The following is a 20,768-nucleotide window of genomic DNA, read 5'->3' on the forward strand; positions in this document are numbered from 1 at the left end:
TGTCAGCCTCTCCCGCAGCCTGCAGGCAGAAACCATTGTGAAGGCTGAAAGCCAAATGAATATTGCTGTTCCAAACAGCGGTTTTCACAGAGGCTTAAGAACCCCAAACTCCCTCACACTTAGAGCAGGGTTTATAGGCTCCTTCCTTCGATCATTTTACAAGGACAGAATCAGAGGGTTGGAGTTTCTGACACCATGGAAGCCGCCTCTGTGGGCTCCAGTAGCTGCTACAGCAGCCTCTTGCATCAGACTTTGGATTGTCAGGACTGAATCAGCCCTGCTGCTTTGGACCCCAGCTGCAGGAGCCTGGAGACCTGAGTGTCCTGCTCACAAGGTATCATTAGGTAGCCTGAGGTCCCCTCCTTGTGCAGGAGACAGGCTGATACCAGGAGGAGGAGGGGAAAACGATTCCAGGACACCTGTAAATCCCTGCAGTTCCGTGCTGAGGGTTTGATGTTAATTAGACAGCAGGCAGCAGTAATGTGTTGCAGTTCCCTTGGCTTGCCTGTTCCAGAAAGGGCAAAATCTTCCAGCAGAGCAAAGAAGGGGCTGTGGAAGGGGCAGCAAACTGAATGGAACGACGATAATTTTATGCAAATTGGACTTCAGTAGCAGATTCAGCTTGGCTGAATCACAGAGGGAGCAGGAGAATAAGGAAAGAAAGAGGGAGAGGAAAAACCCAATCAAAATGTGTGGTTTGAGGCATGTTTCACAGCCTTCTGTTTAGATTCTTCTACAGAAATGAAGAAACATAAGAGGAATGCCAGTGGTCACAGGCAGTGGAATTGCTCCTTCTCCTGTGGCACTCTGTTAATAACTACAAGTGGGTTACTCAGCCGACCTCTGCTGATTCCGCTTTGCTGCCTGATTTCAAAAGCTCTGCCCTGTGCTGGCACTCAGCCACAGCTTGATCTAACCCCTGGTGCTTTGCATGCCTGCATCATTTTCATAGGGGAGTGCTCCTGGGTAGAGCAAAAAAAAACCCAGGGGTGTGGGGGTTAGGGCAAGGGGAAGCAAATTCAGATTCCAGCAGGTGGTGTGGAAGGGGAGCTGAAGGGGTTTGGGTTGCTGGAGCAGAAGGCAGAATCGTGGCAGTGGAGCTTGTGTGGTGTGAAGCAGGTTTATAGGTTATGGAATGGGTTGGGTTGGAAGTGCCCTTGTAGATCATCCAATTCCAACCCCCTGCCATGGGCAGGGACACCTCCACCAGCCCAGGTTGCTCAAGGCCTCATCCAGCCTGGCCTTGGACACCTCCAGACAGGAGGCATCCACAGCCTCCCTGGGCAGCCTGTGCCAGTGTCTCACCACCCTCACTGTCAGGAATTTCATCCTCATCTCCAGTCTCAATCTACCCTCCTCAAACTTCAGTCCATCCCCTCCTGTCCCATCCCCACAGCCCCAGTCAGGTTGGCTTCTCTGCTGCAGAAGAGCCTTTTTAACAGTTCAAAAGAGAAAGGCTAGGGTTGATGTGAGGAGGAGCTCTGGTCCTGTGGCCAGCTGCATGGAGTTGGCTATGGAGAAGAGCCCTACTGGCATGAGCCCCATCAGCTGAGCCTTTCTGCAGCTGCCAGAGCCACAGTGCTGCCGGTGGCACTGGTGCTGCTGTAGGGCTGAGCAGGCTGGCTGGCAGCTCTGTGTTACTGCTCAGGGGTGCAGCTCAGCAAGATCCTTTTCACAAGCCTGATTGTGCTGCAAATACCAAAGCTTCACCTCTTTGGTGCATTTCAGTGGCAAGTGACAGTCCAGCTCCTGAGGCAAGATGCCCTCCCCTGCCACCATGACCTGTAGGTGCAGAGCCAGCCCCACCCTGTGCAGCTTGGAGCTGTTCCTCTGTTTCCTCCTGACTCCTGCGGCCCCTGGCTCTCCTGTTTGCCTCATTGCAGTTCTTCCCGTGGGCTCTGCAGGACAGCTCCTGGAGCAAGGCAACACAGGGTGGCCTTTTGGGGGCAGGAAGGAACATTTGTTGTGCTGCCTTCTTTCTGCTTTCTGAAAGCTTTCCAGGGACTGCTCCAGGAGCACAGGTGTAGGACTGCCAGTGCTCTGCAGAGCGTTTTCATCCCAGCTCAGGCAGGTCACATGCAGCTTTCCCATCATTTGCCAAGCTGAAGAACAGTCTCCAGCCTGGGAGTCCTGCTGGCTTCTTGGGTCTCAACCACAGGCTCGGTAGCACTGTCTGCGAGGGACATTAAAGCCTTGTGCTGCTTATCTCTAGGCCACTTGCTGCTTTCTCCTGTCTGGCTTAGGGAGATCGTGGGAACTTGTTGTGCTTTCCCAGACACGGAACCTTGTGGCGAATGCCTCTGCTGTGACAAAACCAGTTTGAGAACAGGAGCGGGGGCAGTCAGCGTGCTCACAGTGTGGCCACGGCAGTGCCTGGCCGTTAAGTACTGAGCCTTCACGCCTGGTCTCCTGGGGTCTTGCTTAGGGTCGAGGATGTTAAAGGCGGCTGTGGTTTGATCTCCTGCAGGGAAGGGGAGGGTCAGTGTCCGGTTGCATTATCCCTGAAGCTCTGCTTTCAACCCTTTTCATGTTTGCTGATCTCTTTGCACAAGCCTCCTGCGTGCATGTGTTTGGTTGTTTTCAGTTTAATCTTTGCTGTTTTGCACCTCAGATCACAGCAGTTTCAACGTTTCCTTCCAGTGCATGGGAGGAGCTGCAGCATGCCTGGCTGCATCTTTGATGGTTGCGCTTGGTGGTCTTAGGTCTCATGGTTCTAAGGTGTTGCATGGAGCAGTGTGCTGCCCTGTGCTCTCCTGGCTGTAGCTGGCATGGACTGGGATGTTCTGTTCTCACAGTGCTGTGAAAATGTGCCCCTCACCTTCCTGCTGTCTCCTGTGCATGGCTCAGCCCCAGCCTGCATGCAGATCTGGGAAGAGCTGTACTGATCTTACAAAGGGAACGGTAGAATTTTCCTAACCTTAGCCTGTAAGTTCTGCTTGTTCTTGGTCAAGGCCTTGAGTGCTAAAAATGCAAAGTGTGACCTGGTGGTTGTGTGGCTGCTTTGTCACTGCACTCTTGTGGGAGCCAGGGTGTGTGCAGCAGCTTAGCCTAGAGCTTTGGCAGGGAGGATTTAGCTTCCCTGTCCCTGCTGCAGCTTCCCTGCATGATGTGGTCACTGTCTGCCTCTGTGCTCTTTGCTCTTGTGTCGGGAAGTACAAACCCCTCCTCTGGTCTTGCTTGTGAAGCTGCTGGTGTATGTGGAAGACTTGCAGTGGGTCTGATGAAAGATGGTGCAGAGCTGGAGGGCAGCAGGTGTGCTTTCCTGGGGGTGTGCTGCTTGCATGTCCTGTGCGTGGGCTGTGCTCCTTCCCCTGGCAGCCATGGCAAACGAAGTCAGGCGGTGGGTGCCTCCTCAGGGGCAGTGGCACTGACCTCTGCCTGATAGCTGAGGGTTGACAAATTTTGGGTTAGTAAAGGTTAACCTTGTTGCTGGTCTGTGCACCAGCTTGATGACAGTTCTGTATGATGGCTCTCACTAACCAGTCTGTGACTAACTGTGGTTGTTTGATTACAGAGGGAACATCCCCACGCTAAACAGGTATGGTACTCGTTGTCTTCTACAGCTTGCAAAGAGGTAGAAAGAAGTAGCCTAATACTGAATGTTTTAACCTGGTTTGTTTTAGTGCCCTTACTTGGGAAGCTGTCAAACATAACTCTTCTTTTTGCCTTCCCTTTTCCTCTCCCTTTGTCTAAAAACATGTTTTCAGCTTTTTCCTTACCCCTGAAAAGCAGCTTTGCATGCAGCACTCGTGGCTGTGCAGTTTGCCAGGTGACTCAGCTCATCTGCAGTATGGTACACAGCAAACTTCCAGCGGGGTGCTGCTCCTAGGGTCTCTGGTTTTGGAAGGGGGTGACCCTCTGGTGGGTGTCCCAGTGAAACAGCAGGCAGTTACACCCATGGCACTCCTATTGCTGCTCTGGTTTCCTGCAGCTAGCTTAGAATTTCTTGAGGCTATTTCACCTCCCTCACCCCATAGATGAATCTGCTTCTCAACCAGCTGACAGCATGTTTTGGTGTGTTCTGGATGCTGATTTTCCCCTCCTGTGTCTCAGTTGAAAAGTATTTCCTTGTTTGAAATAACACTTGAGGAATGTCTGCTGTCTCTTTGTTTAGTTCCTGTTGTGTGGTAGTTTTTGTATGAGCTGTAAGAAATGTACACCAAGGTATGTCCTGACAAATTTTCCTCTTTCCAAGCCCGAATCCCTGTTATTTATTACTGCTTACAAGCCTGTTTAGGGAAAAATAGTAAAACTGGGCTGAAAGTCTCATGGCTTCTCATCAGAGATGAATTGCAGAAGCACAGAGTGGCTGGGAACTGGAGAGCTATCCGTCAGGCTGCTGCTTCAGGCTTGCCAGCAGGGTGCTTAGGCCCACATCACCATGGGGTTCTGTGCAGGGAAGGAAAGCAGGCACAGCACAGCTGATAAGAAGCACTGTCAGCAGTCCCCAGTTTGGTCCAGTGCTGTGGCCAGCTCAGCTGGGCCCCTGCCTCACCTCCTGTGCCACCAGTGCCTGATCCAGCGTGGCTGTGGAGCATCTTTCTGACTTCACAAGCTGTAAGTCAAGGATGTGCTGTGCTGACTCAGCACCTTGGGCTTTTGTTTCTTCCCGTTGCCTCTTGCCTCCTGTTGTGAGAGCAGCAACTTCACTTTGTTAAAGTCATCCTAAGCCCCGGAGAAAGCAGAGGGAACGTGAGTGCCCTGTTGTTGCTGTGGCACAGAGCACTGCTATGTGCCAGCTTGGCTTTTCTGACTCCTCAGAGCAGGCTTGAAGGTCTCACCACGTTGCAGGGAGCTTTTGAAGTAGGTCCGGCAGTGAATTAAGATGACTCTGAAGCAGAGGTCAGGCACTGGCATCAGTAGTGCAGAGGAGGCAGCCCCCATTCCAGCAGCTAGGGGCAGGCTGTCTCCTCAGCTGGGTGCTTGTTCACTCTGAGAGAAGCTTCCTCTGCTGGGCTTGGCCCGAACACCGCGGGGCTTTTAAAACAGGAATAAAAATACTAGTGCTACCACCCCAAAATAACACAAACTTGGACAGTTGGTGTGTGCTGCCAGAGCAGGGAGCTGTATGGGAACTCAGTGCTAGTCAGGATCTGGCCCTCTGCCAGGCAGGGATGCAGACTTCTAGTGAACGCTGCTCTTGCTTTCCAGACAAGTCTCTTACTCAGTGCCTTCCTCTGAGCCGGTGTAAATCTGTTGCAGTCCTCCCCGCACTCCTGAGTGCTGCTTGTATCTGAGCAGACAGCAGGCAGGGGGACGACAGCAGTGCCTGGAGCTCTGCCTCCCTTACTCCTCTAGACAGCTGTGCTCTGTGGCCAGCTGCTGCGGTTGGCAGCTGCCGCTCCTTAGCAATCAACACCGAGCAAGAGAAATGAGTAGGAGGAGCTGCGATCCTTTCAAAGTGTGGATGAAATCAGCTGGAGAAGCAGGTGACTTTGCTCAGCAGTTGGAGTGGGAGGCACTATGCCAGGGCTTTTTTTTTTAGGGTGGAATACCAAGTGTGAGGCTATAGAACCCCCCTGTTCCAGCAGAGGCTTTGGGAGGTCACTGTACCACACTGCATTTGAGCAGCATCAGTCAGAGTACGGCCAGAAAAGCTGCAGAAACAAACAGATGATTTAGTTTGGTGTGCTTCAACTTAATTTGTTACAATTTACCAAATCAGTCAAGTGTCAAAGCTTCCAATTATGGCTGTTTGTCTGAGAGTTCCACCTGTAAAGCAAAATGTACAGGAGGGAAGAATGGGATCAGCTTTGCATTGCCATAATTGACTGCAGCAACCTCCTCAGGAGTGACTCCTTTGAAGGGGTCAGAGGATTATTTTATAGCTCTTCTTTAACTGTTCCTGTCTACTGGGATGAGATCCAGGTAAGGGCATTAATGGCACCAGAGGCATGCCAGCATTGCAGGGGCTTTGGAGGAGGAAGCACAGCAAGGTCTGGGCTGCTGAGGGGTCTGCCAAGTCAGGCAGCAGTGGTGTGGGAGCAGCCACGCTGCAGGGCCCAGAGCACATGCAGCAGTCTGCCCAGCGCCGCTCTTCTCTGCCCTGTCCCTACTGACTGTGACCTTGTTGCGTTGCCATTCAGAATGTCCTTCTCTTCCAACCTCAACCACTATGGGATGGCACACGTGGGCAGCGTCAGCGACGTGCTGCTGGACAGCTCCTTCACGCCGCCCTGCCAGCGCATGGGGGGCATGGTCTCCTTCCGCACCTTCGACGACTTCGTCAGGTACCTGGGCAGGGCTGGGCCTTGGCCCTGTTGCCAGCTTCCTGGGGATCACAGATCAGTAGGGGTTGGGAGGGATCTCTGGAGGTCCAGTCCAACCCCCCTGCCAGAGTAGGGTCACCCAGGGTGGGTCACCCAGGAACACATCCAGATGGGTATCACACTATCATCAGGGTTGGAAGAGACCTCACAGATCATCAAGTCCAACCCTTTACCACAGAGCTCAAGGCCAGACCATGGCACCAAGTGCCACGTCCAGTCCTGCCTTGAACAGCTCCAGGGACGGCGACTCCACCACCTCCCCGGGCAGCCCATTCCAGTGTCCAATGACTCTCTCAGTGAAGAACTTTCTCCTCACCTCCAGCCTAAATCTCCCCTGGCACAGCCTGAGGCTGTGTCCTCTTGTTCTGGTGCTGGCCACCTGAGAGAAGAGAGCAACCTCCTCCTGGCCACAACCACCCCTCAGGTAGTTGTAGACAGCAATAAGGTCACCCCTGAGCCTCCTCTTCTCCAGGCTAACCAATCCCAGCTCCCTCAGCCTCTCCTCGTAGGGCTGTGCTCAAGGCCTCTCCCCAGCCTCGTCGTCCTTCTCTGGACACGCTCAAGCATCTCAATGTCCCTCCTAAACTGGGGGGCCCAGAATTGAACACAGTACTCAAGGTGTGGTCTAACCAGTTTTGAAAGCCTCCAGAGGAGACTATGGAGCAGCCTGCTCCAGGCTTCCAGCACCCTCACACCAAAGAAGTTTCTCCTCGTGTTGAGGGGGAACCTCCTGGGTTCCTGTTTGTGTCCACTGTTCCTTGTCCTGTGGCTGGGCCCCACCAAACAGAGCCTGGGCCCCTCACCTTGACACCCACCCTGCAGATATTTACAGATGATGATCAGATCCACTCAGCCTCTTCAGGACTAAGCAGCCCCCCAAGGCTTTCTTCACAGGAGAGGTGTTTCAGGTCTGGGTAAAATCTTTGCCCTGTCCAGAGTCAGGTTTCTAGTGGTCTTGGGCTTGTTTGCTAAGGCAATGGAGTTTCAGGGGGGAAGTTTGTTTGACTCCCCTTGTCTGCTCCAGCAAGCTTCAGAGTGCTGCGAGAGCAGCTTGCAGCAGGAGGGGCCAGCACCTTGGATTCCTGCGGGCTGGGAATTGTTTGCACCTGTGCTGCTCTCCACACAGCAGGGGTCCGGGGGAGGACGTTTTCTTTGTGCCTTCAGCCTTCACGAGGTAGACAAAAGAGCCCAGCAGAGCCCACAGCAGTCGTGGGGACCCTGCCACCCAGTTAGATCTCTGGCAAATCTGAGAAGGTCCAGGCTGTGCTTTGGTCTGGGGGCTGGAGCAGGCATTGCCTCCTCACCTTTCAGCTCTCAGTCCCCATAAGGGAGGAAGTATTTTTTCTCCCTGCCCCCCTTAGCTGGGTGATTTGGTGGTTTCAGTGCTGGGATAGCAGCAGCCTGCTGATTACTGATAGCCTTCTGGTGTGTTGCAGAATCTTCGATGAGGTGATGAGCTGCTTCTGTGACTCTCCTCCTCAGAGCCCAACCTTCCCTGAAGCTGGCCATGCTTCCCTCTACGATGAAGACAAGGTACAGTGGATTTTTTTCTCTTGAGGTTGCTCTTAAGTTGGAGGTAGAGGGTGAGCAGAGTGCTGCAGGGGCTGCAGGCTGGGTGCTTCTCAGCGGTGCCAGTGCTGGAAGCAGGAGTTAAGTGCTTGGTGTGCTTCTGTGTGGGGTTTGTTTGCCTGTTCTCAGCAGAGGACTCGAAGCAGGTGGCCATTTTCTGACTGTTCCAAATCCACGGAGCAGTCTCTAACTATCCCTGTGAATTTAGTTTGTAGCTTTTAGTATCTGCAGAGTTTCTGGCTCCACAGCAGTGTAAGTGGGAGGTTAAAGCTGTGGTTAAGCTTCCAGACCTTCTCTGTGCACCAGGGCAAGGAGCTGCATACTCAGCTGCCTTAACTTGCTCTCTGCCTGGGCACACTGCACTCTGATTCTTCCCTCTCTTCTACCTCCTACAACCGTTTTTAGGAGGTAGATGAGAGCAGCCCCTCAGTTTTTACCCTGCTGGGGAGAATTTTGTCATCCTTAGTGACAAAAGCCCAGATTCCCTTGGAGCCACAGGCAGCTTCCTGCCTCAGCAGTAGGGAGCTCTGTTGGAATGCAGCATCCAGGGCAGGGCTGAGTTTGCACTGCTGCAGTGATCTGCAGGAGTGTGGGAGCTGGAGCCTTGGTCCCGAGTATGCTTTGATATCTCTTTACCTGCTCCTCAGCTCTCCAAGGATCATGTCCTGTTCACACTCAGCTTTTCCCGGTTGCCCCCAGGCTCTCAGGTGGTCACTCTTGTCACTTCTCAGCGCTCCCCTGGAGCTGGTGCTTCCACATGACAGCCTTTGGTGGCAGCTGTGCAGACACACACTGGCAATTTGCTTAATTCCATTACTTTCCTTGATGCCAGAGTCCTCTGATGTCTTGCCCATAATGAGGGGGCCTGACCCTGCATTCTCTCTGCATCCAAATGAAGCACACTCGAGTTAGCCAAGGCAGATGTGACCCTCAGAGCTGGATTCTCCAGGGGGAGCTCCTGTTTGGGGACATTAACTCTTACCTCTGCAAAACTGCACATTCCTCAGGCTGCCTGGCCGAGGATTTCCCTCAGTGTTTCTGGGTTCCCAGGTGCTCTGCTGAGATCCTTTTGCCCCAGACCTTCTCTATCTTGGAGCTGTGTTTAGGGAAGCTCTTTGGAGGCCTCTCAAGCTGTTATCTGTTCTGTATGGGGAATGTTTCCTTTGCCTTGCAGGCTGCCCGTGAGGAGCCCATCCACATCCTCAATGTGGCGATTAAGACTGACAGCGATGTGGATGATGATGGGCTGGCTGCCATGTTCAGAGAGTTCACCCAGAGCAAGGTGAGTCACCTGGCTTCTCCCTCTGGAGCTGAGTGCAGGACACTTCTGTCTGCTTTGGGAAATCTCAGCATGTCCCTCAGGTGTTTCTTTGTTTTCAAACCAAATAAGTGCAGCAGTTACCTCCCGCATTTATCCCTTCTAAACCCTTACCACTGCTTGGGATGCAGCTGCACCTTTCCAGAACCCCTATGTCATTGCTGCTCTTTGCAGTTCATTGTCATCCATCAAGTCAGGAGTTCTTCCCTTTAATTTCTGATAGGGTGAAAGCCCTCTAAGGTTTTAAACACATCAGGTTAATCTTCAGTGTCTGTCTGCAGGTGCTCTGAAAAACCTGCTGGGTGCCTCTCCCACATGGTGAGGTTGTTACATGAGTAACAGAGGCATGGAAAGAGGCATTCAAATGGTCTCTGTCTTCTGTCACCACAATCTTTGTTTCAGTTTGTTCTCCTTGCTGGTGTGCAGGAATCTGCTCCTGGTGTGGTATTTCTGGCATGAGGTGGAGCTGAGTTTCTGTGTTGTGTTGCACAGTCATGAGTATGGGATGCACGTTGGAACCTTAGAGTCACAGAATTGTTGTGGTTGGAAAAGACCTTTAAGATCCTTGAGTCCAGTCTTTAACTCTGCCAGGGCTAACCCATGTCCCTCAGCATCACATCTCTGCCTCTTTGGAACACCTCCAGGGATGGGGATTCAACCACCTCCCTGAGCAGCCTGTGCCAGTCTTTGAGAACCCTTTCAGCAAAGAAGTTTCTTCTCATGTCCAGCCTAAACCTCCCCTGCCCTGCCTGCTTTTGCTTTTCTGGTTGATGTGAAGGACTCAGTGGGCTGGTGGTTGTAAGGAGCCTATTAGGTACTGCAACCCCATGGGGAGGTGGTGGAGTCCCCATCCCTGGAGGAGTTCAAGAAACCTGTGGTCATGACACTTGGGGCCATGGCTTAGTGGCTGTGGTGATGCTGGGTTGGATGCAGTCTTGGAGGCCTTTTGCATCCAAGCAATACTGAAATCCTGGGAAGTTCTAACCACCAGCAGACTGGGAGGTGCCAATCCATTCTGCACAAAGGCTTCCAAGTGAGGCTGCTCTCTAGACAAGTTCAGCAGGCTGGGAGGTGCCAATCCATTCTGCACAAAGGGTTCCAAATGAGGCTGCTCCCTAGACAAGTTCAGCAGACTGGGAGGTGCCAATCCATTCTGCACAAAGGGTTCCAAGTGAGGCTGCTCTCTAGACAAGTTCAGCAGGCTGGGAGGTGCCAATCCATTCTGCACAAAGGGTTCCAAGTGAGGCTGCTCTCTAGACAAGTTCAGCAGGCTGGGAGGTGCCAATCCATTCTGCACAAAGGGTTCCAAGTGAGGCTGCTCTCTAGACAAGTTCAGCAGGCTGGGAGGTGCCAATCCATTCTGCACAAAGGCTTCCAAGTGAGGCTGCTCTCTAGACAAGTTCAGCAGACTGGGAGGTGCCAATCCATTCTGCACAAAGGGTTCCAAGTGAGGCTGCTCTCTAGACAAGTTCAGCAGGCTGGGAGGTGCCAATCCATTCTGCACAAAGGCTTCCAAGTGAGGCTGCTCTCTAGACAAGTTCAGCAGACTGGGAGGTGCCAATGCATTCTGCACAAAGGGTTCCAAGTGGGGCTGCTCTCTAGACAAGTTCAGCAGTCTGGGAGGTGCCAATGCATTCTGCACAAAGGGTTCCAAGTGGGGCTGCTCTCTAGAGAAGTTCAGCAGTCTGGGAGGTGCCAATGCATTCTGCACAAAGGGTTCCAAGTGGGGCTGCTCTCTAGACAAGTTCAGCAGACTGGGAGGTGCCAATCCATTCTGCACAAAGGCTTCCAAGTGGGGCTGCTCTCTAGACAAGTTCAGCAGCTTCCTGTCTCTTTAAGCAGAAGGAAAATCATCATCAAATACCCAAATTAAAAGCAGCTCTGCTCTCATCTGCTGACTCCTGCTGCAGGCATTTTGTGGGAGGGGGAGAAAGGGAGAGAAAGGAAATAAAAAAAAAAAATTCCCAAAGACATTAAACTATCAAATAGGTTGATCCAAATTGTCCAAATAATCTTCTAGTCCCAGCATGTTGTGTGTGTTTTTTTTAATAGAAATTAGGATCATATACTTGTAAATGACTTGTGGAGGAGATTGAGGCAGGCAGTGGAAATGGAGTTCCTCCAGGTGCTGATGGCTAATCGCTCTCTAATAGCTGTGGCCGTGCTGTGAGGCCCACATCATTACCATGTAATCAGGATCCTGTTGCTCTGCTGTTATTGTCTGCCACTTGTGGAATTTTAAAAGCAATAACAATTTTTGCTTTTTAAATCATGGCATTATTAAAGTTATTTTCTTCCCCTTGCCATGAATATAGTCACTGCTGCTCATTTTCAGAGGGCTTAACCTTAGTGAAACATTTCAGTCTGTGCTGAAAGAGGTTGTTTTGTTCCTGCTCTGGCTGAGATCTTGTTTCTTTTTAGTCTTTTTTCCCCTCTGTTTTCTTTGCTTTTAAATTGGAATAAGGAGGAGAAAGGGAAAAGACCTTAACACTTCAAAAGATCAGTGGTGTGGGGGAACAAAAAAAGAGGAAAGGAACAACAGGTACAAACTGGAACCCAAGAGGTTCCCCTCAACATGAGGAGAAAGTTCTTTGGTGTGAGGCTGCTGCAGCCCTGGAGCAGGCTGCCCAGGGAGGCTGTGGAGTCTCCTTCTCTGCAGACTTTCAAGGTCCACCTGGATGTGTTCCTGTGTGATGCTGCTCTAGCACGAGGGTTAGGCTCAATCTCCAGAGGTGCCCTGCAAGCCCTGCTGTCCTCTGCCTCTGCAGCACTGATGGCAGCACTCATTTCAGGTGTGGCTCAGTGGAGGTGGCTCAGGAATCAGCCAGGGTGGGTGTTCTCCCATCTGTCTGAAAGCCCTGAGCAGCACCTTGCACTGGTCCGCTGCTGCACGTCTGCCCTTTGCTCTCTGTGTGCTTGTGGGGCCACAAATCGCACAGTAATGGAATTGTTTTGGTTGGAATAGACCTCCAAGATTGAGCCCAACCATCAACCCAACACCACCACAGCCACCAAACCCTGTACCCAGGTGCCATGGCCACACCTTTCTTGAACACCTCCAAGGACGGGGACTGCTCCACCTCCCTGGGTAGCCTGTGCCAGTGTCTGACTGCTCTGTCAGGAAGGAAACTTCCTTGTCTTCAGTCTACCTCTCCCCTGGCACAATTTCAGGCTATTTCCTCTCCTCCTGTCATCTGGGACTAGGGAGAAGAGCCCAGCCCCACTCCCTGCAGCCTGCTCTGAGCAGCATGTGCTGTGTGCTTCCTCGCCTTTGCTCCTTCCAAACCCATTTCCCAACCCTCCTTGTGCCTATGCTGCCTTCATAAAGGAATCTTTGCCAAAGAGACCCAACCACATTTGGCAAATGAGCAAGAGCATTTCCTGCCAGGTTGTGCCTCCTCTGGTGCTCTGCTGCCTGGCAGGGCACAGCTGGATTGTTGTGTTCTGGGTGCTCACCTCCTCAGACCGAGTGGGTTTGTTTGTGTGCCACTGGGTGAGCTATGAGTGGACTGAAGTGGACTCAGAGCTACAGGAGGCTTTGTAGGGCTGCTACAGTTCTGGAAGCCTGATCTGTGATGTCCTGTGTGAATGCAGTCACCCAACTCTAGCCTTGCCTCTGCAGAAATCGGTGCTGATCGAGCATGGCATCCGGAGGCTGACCTTCCTCGTGGCACAGAAGGTATTCTGCTCCCTGTCACACTGCTCAGAGCTCTCTGGCACCTAGCTCACGTTAGCATTGCCCCTTGATGTGGTTTCTCCCCAGGTTAAATGCTGTTAACTTCATTTAGTTCTCTCTTCACTGTTTGTTCTTTAAAACTCGAGATGGTTGTGATGAATTTGCTCGGAATGACTTGGCAATTGTACTCAATGGTGCACCTCTTGTGTTCTGGGGTTAATTGGGGTTTGATTTTCATCCTAATTGCTAGCTCTCTTCTGCTTTTGTTTTTTTTTTTTCCCCTTGTCTTCCTGTGTTTGCACGTTTCGTTTGTAAGGACTTCAGGAAACAGGTCAACTATGAGGTGGATCAGAGATTCCATGTAAGTAAAAAGGCTCTGGAGCATGGTGGCACTGCTGGCTGCAGCCAGGACACACAGGAGTGACTCGAGGGCCCTGCTTTGGTTCTTAGTCAGACATGTAATGCCAGAGCCCAGGGAAGTGCTTAAGCAAAACCCAGACCTCAAAGACAGCCATGGGCCTTCTGCACCCCGCGGGGCCCTTCCCATGCTTAGGTCTCTCCTGTCCTCTGGCTGAGCTCAGTGCTGCCACCTGAGCAGGGATCTTGTTTGGTTCAGTCTTGGGTTCACTCTCAAATGTAATTGTACAATTACATTTTGGTGTTTCTTCTGTAGTGTGGTGGTTCCTTGAGGCTTCTCACTGCTTTTAAAGTAACTTTGAGGAGTGGCTGAAGTCACTTGATAAATTTTGCATAATGGCTTAGTGACGTGGAAAATGTTTGATGCTCTTACTGCTGAGAAATTGCTTCTTTCCCTAGGACTTGGGCATCAGTGAGGGCTGCTTTAGCCTTGTTTTCAAGGTGGCAATGTAAGGTGCAAACCAGATTTTTTTGTCCCTTGTCTATCTCCTTTAAAGTCCTAAGTTTTTAGGAGTCTTGAAAGTGCAAGAATCCTGGAGTCCCAGAGTGCCAGGTTGGAAGGGACCCCAAGGATCAGCTGGTGCAGCCTTTCTAGGTGATAGTGTAGATTAAATGAGAGGACTCAGCAACAAGAAAGTCACTCAGCACCCCTGCTTTTAGCAAGCTTCACAAAAGGCAAAGCAATGTACAAACCAGCAGGAGGAGAATTTGGATAGCTGTGTGTAACACTAAGTGGGATCAGTCCCACAGGCCAACTACAGATGGGTCAGTCCATGGCTGATGTGGACTGGACTCTTTGAAGAGCTGTTGGGTCCTTAAAGAAGAAGGTTCAGGCTTCAGATATGAAAAAAGGCAAGTTTTAGAGAATGGAATTGGTATTTGGGGAATGACAAATCAGAGTCATCAATAAGCACTGAAGCATGGGGCAATGGTGAGAAGGGAGGCAAAGAATGGAAGCAGTCATCACAGAGAGCCGAGCTGCTGCTGGGAAGCTCCTGAGCTGGAGGAGGCACTGAGGCTGGCATCAGCTTGCAAAGTTTGTAGAGTACCTCTGGGGTCTTCTCTGAGTCGTTGTTACCACCTCCTGCTCTCCTCCCTTTATGACTGGACCAACTCTTCACTTAGCCAGGGCCTGGGCTTGGGTTTGTTTTTTGTTTTAATTACAGTCTATATAATTAGTTCCCAGCATGTTGAGGTAATAGAGAGTTGCTCCAGCAAGCTTCCAATTTCCTCATCTCATTAGGTTTTTAACATGATTATTAGTATAATAATCAACTATGATGATTTCTGTTGTAGCTCTCCACATTCTGCAGTTTGCAGGGTGTCTTGATTGGCTAATTTAGGCAAATTATTTTGATTGTCTTGATGATGGTTGGTTGATTAGAACACAGCAGGGGTATAATTCTTCTGCCTAGGAAATGGAGCACTCTTCTGGATGTTGGTGCCAGAGCTCTGAGGGCTTGTGTGTGTGTGTGTGTGCACATCTAATTATTATATTGCCCACACCACTGGCCAGATGCCTTGGAAGCAATCACATCAGTGATGGAATGAGCATGGATGGGGTGAGGAGACACTGGCAGCCTGCAGAGGAGGACAGGTAGGAGAGGTCTGGAGGAGAAGTGAGGAGTGGAAGGTGGCTGTTACTTGGAGCACAGCTGATGCTCCTAGGCCCAGTGCTTGAATTTCCAGGCAGGATTTCTACCTGGCTGGTCTGGAAGGCATGCTGCAGACTGGAACAAGTTGTATTTCTCAGCTGAGAGTCACCAGGTGAAGTTCTGGAGACTTATTTTTATAGGAAGTAAGGAATGTGACCAGCTAGGAGGTAACTGCTAGCCTTAAAAGGTGAGTTACTCCATGGAGCTGTGCACTCTGTCAGCATGCACTGTATCCAGCCAGGACTGCAAGTCTGTCACTGGCAGTGGGGCACGATTCAGATTCTGACCCTGGGTCAGACACCTTCTGTTCTCCTTTTCTCCTCAAGACCTGCATGCTCTCTCAGGGCACCACCACAGGTCACTGCTATTCTCTTCTGGATGTAAAGCACTCACAGAATTTCCTCTGCCTGCTGAAAGTGTAGTTCCACAGCCATGGATGAGACTGCAGGGATTCACAGATTGCAGTGGGTTGTGCAGTGGGCACTCAAGGCTCATCTTGTCCAACCCCTGGCACTCTGCAGGGACACCTCCAGCTGAAGCAGGCTGCCCAGGTACACAGCAAGGCTGATCTTGAGTGTCTGCAAGGGATAGGGCCTCAATCTTGTTCCACTGCCTCACCAGGTAGAAGGTAGGACAGGTGAAAGGATGTTCTCTGCTCCTTCCCTCTTCTGAGCCACATTTCACTGTGCCACATTTTATCTCCGCAAAGGAAGAAATGAGATGCCTCATTTGGGGGCTTCTGAACAGTCACCAGATGAGGGTGAAGTTGTTTGACTGCAGTCCCTGGTTTGCCTTGGGAAGAGAGAATTTCTAGCAGTGACAGCATGAAGAGAGCTGTGGAACAGAGGTCATTGTGTTGTGCACATCTGCTTCCCTGAAGGACTGTTGGGATCATTGTGTGGCTCCCAAACATTTCCACAGTCATAATCATTGTAGACCTGGAAGAAGTTTCCTGCTGCTGTCTGTCCAGTTCCATGTTCTTGTCTGTTGGTGATTGCCAATACTAAGCAAAAGCCAATCAAGTAGCCCATGTGGCAGCAGCAATGCAGGCAGGTTTCAGTGCCTGCTACCTCCTCCAGGCTCTGCATCTTTGGCACCCTCTGTGGTGCTTAGAAAATAGCTTGTGCCAGCTCCTGTCCTTTGCTCTGCTGTGGGCTGTCCCTGGGGCACTCTCTGAGTTGATGGAATTCCTCCTTTTGGGGGGCTAACAGCACTGGTTTTGTTTCCAAACAGAGGGAATTCCCAAAGTTCTTCACCTTTCGTGCCCGGGATAAGGTAAGTTGTGTGTTCTTGATGCTTCTCTAAGTGTTGGCTTTGTCCTTCTTGCAGCTGCTCCTTCACAGTCTTCACAAAAAGCAGAGTGGGTTACAAATCAGCAGAAGCCACTTCTCTGCCTGCTGTGGTAGTTTCAGCTCCCTCACCGTTGTTCACACACACTTGGCAACTGATGGGGACCTGGCTTGAAGCTTCTGCTCATGCAGATTTCAGTCTAGTGGAACAGGAGAGCATTGAAAGCAGCACAATGACTGAGCACCAAACTGCCTTCTGAGGAGCAGAGGGGTTTGGAGGGGCTGGGCTGGAGTCCTTCCTGCCTTGTGTTTCACCTGCTCTCAAAGAGGGGTTTGGAGGGGCTGGGCTGGAGACCTGCCTGCCTTGTGTTTCACCTGCTCTCAAAGAGGGGTTTGGAGGGGCTGGGCTGGAGACCTTCCTGCCTTGTGTTTTACCTGTTCTCAAAGAGGGGTTTGGAGGGGCTGGGCTGGAGACCTTCCTGCCTTGTGTTTTACCTGTTCTCAAAGAGGGGTTTGGAGGGGCTGGGCTGGAGACCTTCCTGCCTTGTGTTTTACCTGTTCTCAAAGAGGGGTTTGGAGGGGCTGGGCTGGAGACCTTCCTGCCTTGTGTTTTACCTGTTCTCAAAGAGGGGTTTGGAGGGGCTGGGCTGGAGAACTTCCTGCCTTGTGTTTTACCTGTTCTCAAAGAGGGGTTTGGAGGGGCTGGACTGGAGAACTTCCTGCCTTGTGTTTTACCTGCTGTCAGTATTTTAGCAGTTCCAGTACAGGTCTTAGTGCTAATGACTGCTTGGGATAAAAAGTTCTGGGTTGGATCCATTTGGATGTTTAGGGCTTTAATGAAGTATGGCATTTCTTCATGGGTGTTGCCTAGTTCTTCCCATCCTCAGTATTTCAGCTTCTTAATCCAGCCTCCCTTTTCACCCCCTTCTGTGCCTGCCTGCTGCTGGGTGCCTGCAGTTTGAGGAGGACAGGATTTACCGACACCTGGAGCCGGCTCTAGCATTCCAGCTGGAGCTGAACCGCATGAGGAACTTTGACCTCACTGCCATTCCCTGTGCCAACCACAAGATGCATCTCTACCTGGGAGCAGCTAAAGTTGAAGTGGGGACAGAAGTGACAGACTACAGGTTCTTTGTGAGGGCTATTATAAGGCATTCAGATCTGGTCACCAAGGTGAGTCTGTCACCCCGGCAAGGGCTCTTTCCAAGACACTATGGAAAGATTAAGTTCTTCTAGAATCATGGAATGGGTTGGGTTGAAGGGACCTTGAGGATCATGTAGTTCCAACCCCCTGCCGTGGGCAGGGACACCTCCCACTAGATAGCTTGAAATCTCCATGCCACCTGTACAGAGCTCTGTGGGTCTGTGTCCTCTCTGTGCTAGTTTGGGCTCTGCAGAGCATCTCTGGAGACCTGATGCATTATGATACTTCAGGGAGACCTTTCTGTGGCCCGAGAGGCCAGTCAGAAACCTTTGTGTTCTGAGGCAGCAGGTGTTCCTGTGCTTCTCCTGCACTAATCATGGAACACTCTGGGGTGGAAGTGACCTTTAAAGATATCCAAGAAGAGCAGGATTACCTGCATTTTCCTATCATGGCTCTTAAAGCTGAGGAGGGTGGGTGGGTGGATGAAGAGGAGTGCAGGGTGACTAGAAACATCAGCCAAAACCAGTGACCACAGCTAGAGATGGGAGCAGCACTGTACAGAATATGCACCACAACCACTGTCTGTGTGGCCTGGCTGCTTTGCCCTGTGCACTCTGGCATCTGTGCTAACCTGGACAAGCACACAAGTCAGTCAGGGATGCAAATGCAGGCTGCTGGCTCTGGGACTCTGATGGATCTATCTCAGGGCTGCTCATCCTACTGAAACTAACGTAACCCAGTTTTGCAGTCGAGTCTTTCTGAAGTTTCTCAGACACTGTACTTTTGGGCTGTGATTTTTGAGCAGCAGGTAACTAATGTGTTGACCATACGTGGCAGGAAGCCTCCTTTGAGTACCTGCAGAACGAGGGGGAGCGTTTGCTGCTGGAAGCCATGGATGAGCTGGAGGTGGCCTTCAACAACACCAACGTGCGCACCGACTGCAACCACATCTTCCTCAACTTCGTGCCTACTGTCATCATGGACCCGTCCAAGGTGTGTGCTCTCCCCAGCTCTCAGCTCTTTGTCTTGACTCGCCGGAGCCAAGTGGTCTTTTGTTGCCTTTTATGCGCCTCTTGAGGACCTTTTAACCCCACGTGGTGAATGCTGCAGCATTCCTGCTGCCTGCATTGTATCAAAGCACAAAAAGCTGGGGCCCGCAGTCAGCACTGGTAACAAACTGACCGCTTTGGCTACCCTACAAAGACTGCAGCTTTGCTTTGCGGTAAAGGAAGTGGAGTCGCACAACCCCTGGTTGCCTCTCAGGTGGAGTCACATAACCCCTGTTCATCTGTCACTGAGGATTCCTTGTTGAGCTGCTAAAGCAGCACAGAGAACAGTCCTTAGTTCAGCCACTTCTGTCAAGCAATTAGTTTGTTTCTTAGGAACCTGTCTGGCAGTGAGGAAGGAAGAAAGCTTTGGATTTTCTTCCAATCTCTGAATAAATATTAAGACTTTGGCACTAGCAGAGCTGATATTTTAGTGGCATAAGACTGTCCTTCAGGCAGTGCAGCTCCCTTCCTCCAAAAGCTAAGGAATGCTTTGTTCCAGATACATTTTACCCTTGAAGCTAAGCTTAGTTTAGATTGTGTGCTTGAGAGAAACAGTTTTAATATAGAAATAGCTGTAAATGCTCTTCTGTTTGGTACAAAAGTCCAGATTCTATCCTAACAAAACAGGAGATACATCAGGAACTTTGAAAGAGTTTGTAAATTCAGCCATCAAATGGAGAGCTTCATCTTTGTTCCCTGACACAAACCCACAGAGATCAGAACTGCAAGGAAATGAGCACTGAGCTTTGTAGATGCAGAAATGAAAGTGTTTGGGTGTCAGGCCTGTGCTTGGTTAGCAGAACCAGCACGGAGCAAGTCCCAAATAGACTGGAAAGGCTGCACTTAGTTGGAAATCAGCTTCTGTTCATGATTACTGAGAGGTGAGAGCTGACCTCTCCTTATGAGGGTAACTGAAAGTTTAGGAAGATGAATTGGTTATCAGAGGGTCTCCTGCTTGCTGTCTTTTAAACCCTGATTAAAAAGTGGTGGCTTAAGTCACTTTGCAGGAAATTCTTTCAGTGCATCCAAAATCTTTACTTCCCTGGAAGTTGAGGAGAAGCTGCAATACTCAGCTCCTGGAAGCCAGGCTGCCCTCAGAGGCAGAAACAAAGAATGGTAGAGGTTGGAAGGGGCCTCTGGAGATCCTGTAGTCCAAGCCCCTTGCCGAGGCAGGTTCACCCAGAGCAGGCTGCACAGGAACACATCCAGGTGGTTTGGAAAGTCTCAGGAGAAGGAGACTCCACAACCTCTCTGGGCAGCCTTCTCCAGGGCTTCAGCACCTTTGCAGCAAGAAAGTTTTTTCTCATGTTGAGGTGGATCTTCTTGGGTTCCAGCTTGTGTCCATTGCCCCTTGTCTAGTCTGGCCCCTTCTTGACACCAACCCTGCAGATATTTGTAAACATTAATACGACCTACTCTCAGTCTTCTCCAGGCTAAACAGCCTCAAGTCTGTCAGCCTCTCCTCGTCAGACATGTCCCAGGCAAGGGACATCGTCCTCATAGCCTCCATTGTACTCTCTCTGGTATTTCCCTGTCCCTCTTGAACTGGGGACCCCAGAGCTGGGCACAATCCTCATCAAAGCAGAGGGAGAGGAGAACCTCTTGCACCACAATGTTTCCCTGAGCTGCTGTGGAAGAGACTTTTTACTGTTTGAAAGTACCTTGAACCCAGTCCAGCTCTGGCCTTCTGCTGTGCCCCTTTGCCCTGGGTGAGCAGCAGCAGGCTGTGCTGCCAGCAGCGGTGGCTTGGCTGCCTTACGGCACCCTGCTGCAGCGTCCCAGCACTGCCTACGTGCTGCGCTTTGGTGCTTCCCTGCCTCCTCTGCTGGGACGTTCCCCCTCCCGCTGGCTGTCCTCCTAGCAGTGGTGAGGGGGGCGACGGTGGCGATGCCAGAGCTGAGGGTCTCTTGTGCCGGCAGATCGAGGAGTCGGTGCGGTCCATGGTGATGCGCTACGGCAGCCGCCTCTGGAAGCTGCGCGTCCTGCAGGCAGAGCTGAAGATCAACATCCGCCTGACGCCCACGGGCAAGGCCATCCCCATCCGCCTCTTCCTCACCAACGAGTCGGGATATTACCTGGACATCAGCCTGTACAAGGAAGTGACTGATTCCAGGACAGCACAGGTACGGCTCGCTGTGGCTCCATGGCTTGAGGGGCAAATTGTGCCTGGGGAAGCTCTTCAGCACTCCCACCTCACTGCAGCCTCCTTTCAGGAGCTGCAGTGGGGTCTGCCCTCCGACTAAACAGCCCTGAGTCCCTCAGCTGCTCATCACCAGCCCTGTTCTCCAGACCCTTCCCCACCTTCATTGCCCTTCTCTGGTCTCTGCTCTCACCAGCTGAGCCCCAGGGTGCTGTGCTGCCAGCCACATTCACCACTCAGTG

The 20,768-nt window shown here is 51.4% G+C and overlaps 1 protein-coding gene across 6 annotated transcripts in view; it reads left to right on the forward strand.

The window, feature by feature from the left end:
• Positions 1-20,768, forward strand: part of ACACA (acetyl-CoA carboxylase alpha) — a 127,423-nt gene that overhangs the window by 50,080 nt on the left and 56,575 nt on the right. For 5 of the 6 annotated variants that reach the window (XM_064165890.1, XM_064165891.1, XM_064165893.1 and 2 more), the window contains 10 exons: positions 3,515-3,538; positions 6,087-6,230; positions 7,706-7,802; positions 9,013-9,120; positions 12,779-12,835; positions 13,149-13,193; positions 16,138-16,179; positions 17,151-17,366; positions 18,175-18,330; positions 20,306-20,509. In XM_064165890.1, coding sequence (XP_064021960.1) covers positions 3,515-3,538; positions 6,087-6,230; positions 7,706-7,802; positions 9,013-9,120; positions 12,779-12,835; positions 13,149-13,193; positions 16,138-16,179; positions 17,151-17,366; positions 18,175-18,330; positions 20,306-20,509 — 1,093 coding nt within the window. The remainder of the gene's footprint in view (positions 1-3,514; positions 3,539-6,086; positions 6,231-7,705; positions 7,803-9,012; positions 9,121-12,778; positions 12,836-13,148; positions 13,194-16,137; positions 16,180-17,150; positions 17,367-18,174; positions 18,331-20,305; positions 20,510-20,768) is intronic. The other variant, XM_064165888.1, reaches the window with a different exon arrangement.

This window comes from Pogoniulus pusillus, chromosome 27 (assembly GCF_015220805.1).
Source record: "Pogoniulus pusillus isolate bPogPus1 chromosome 27, bPogPus1.pri, whole genome shotgun sequence".
Lineage (NCBI taxonomy): Eukaryota > Metazoa > Chordata > Aves > Piciformes > Lybiidae > Pogoniulus > Pogoniulus pusillus.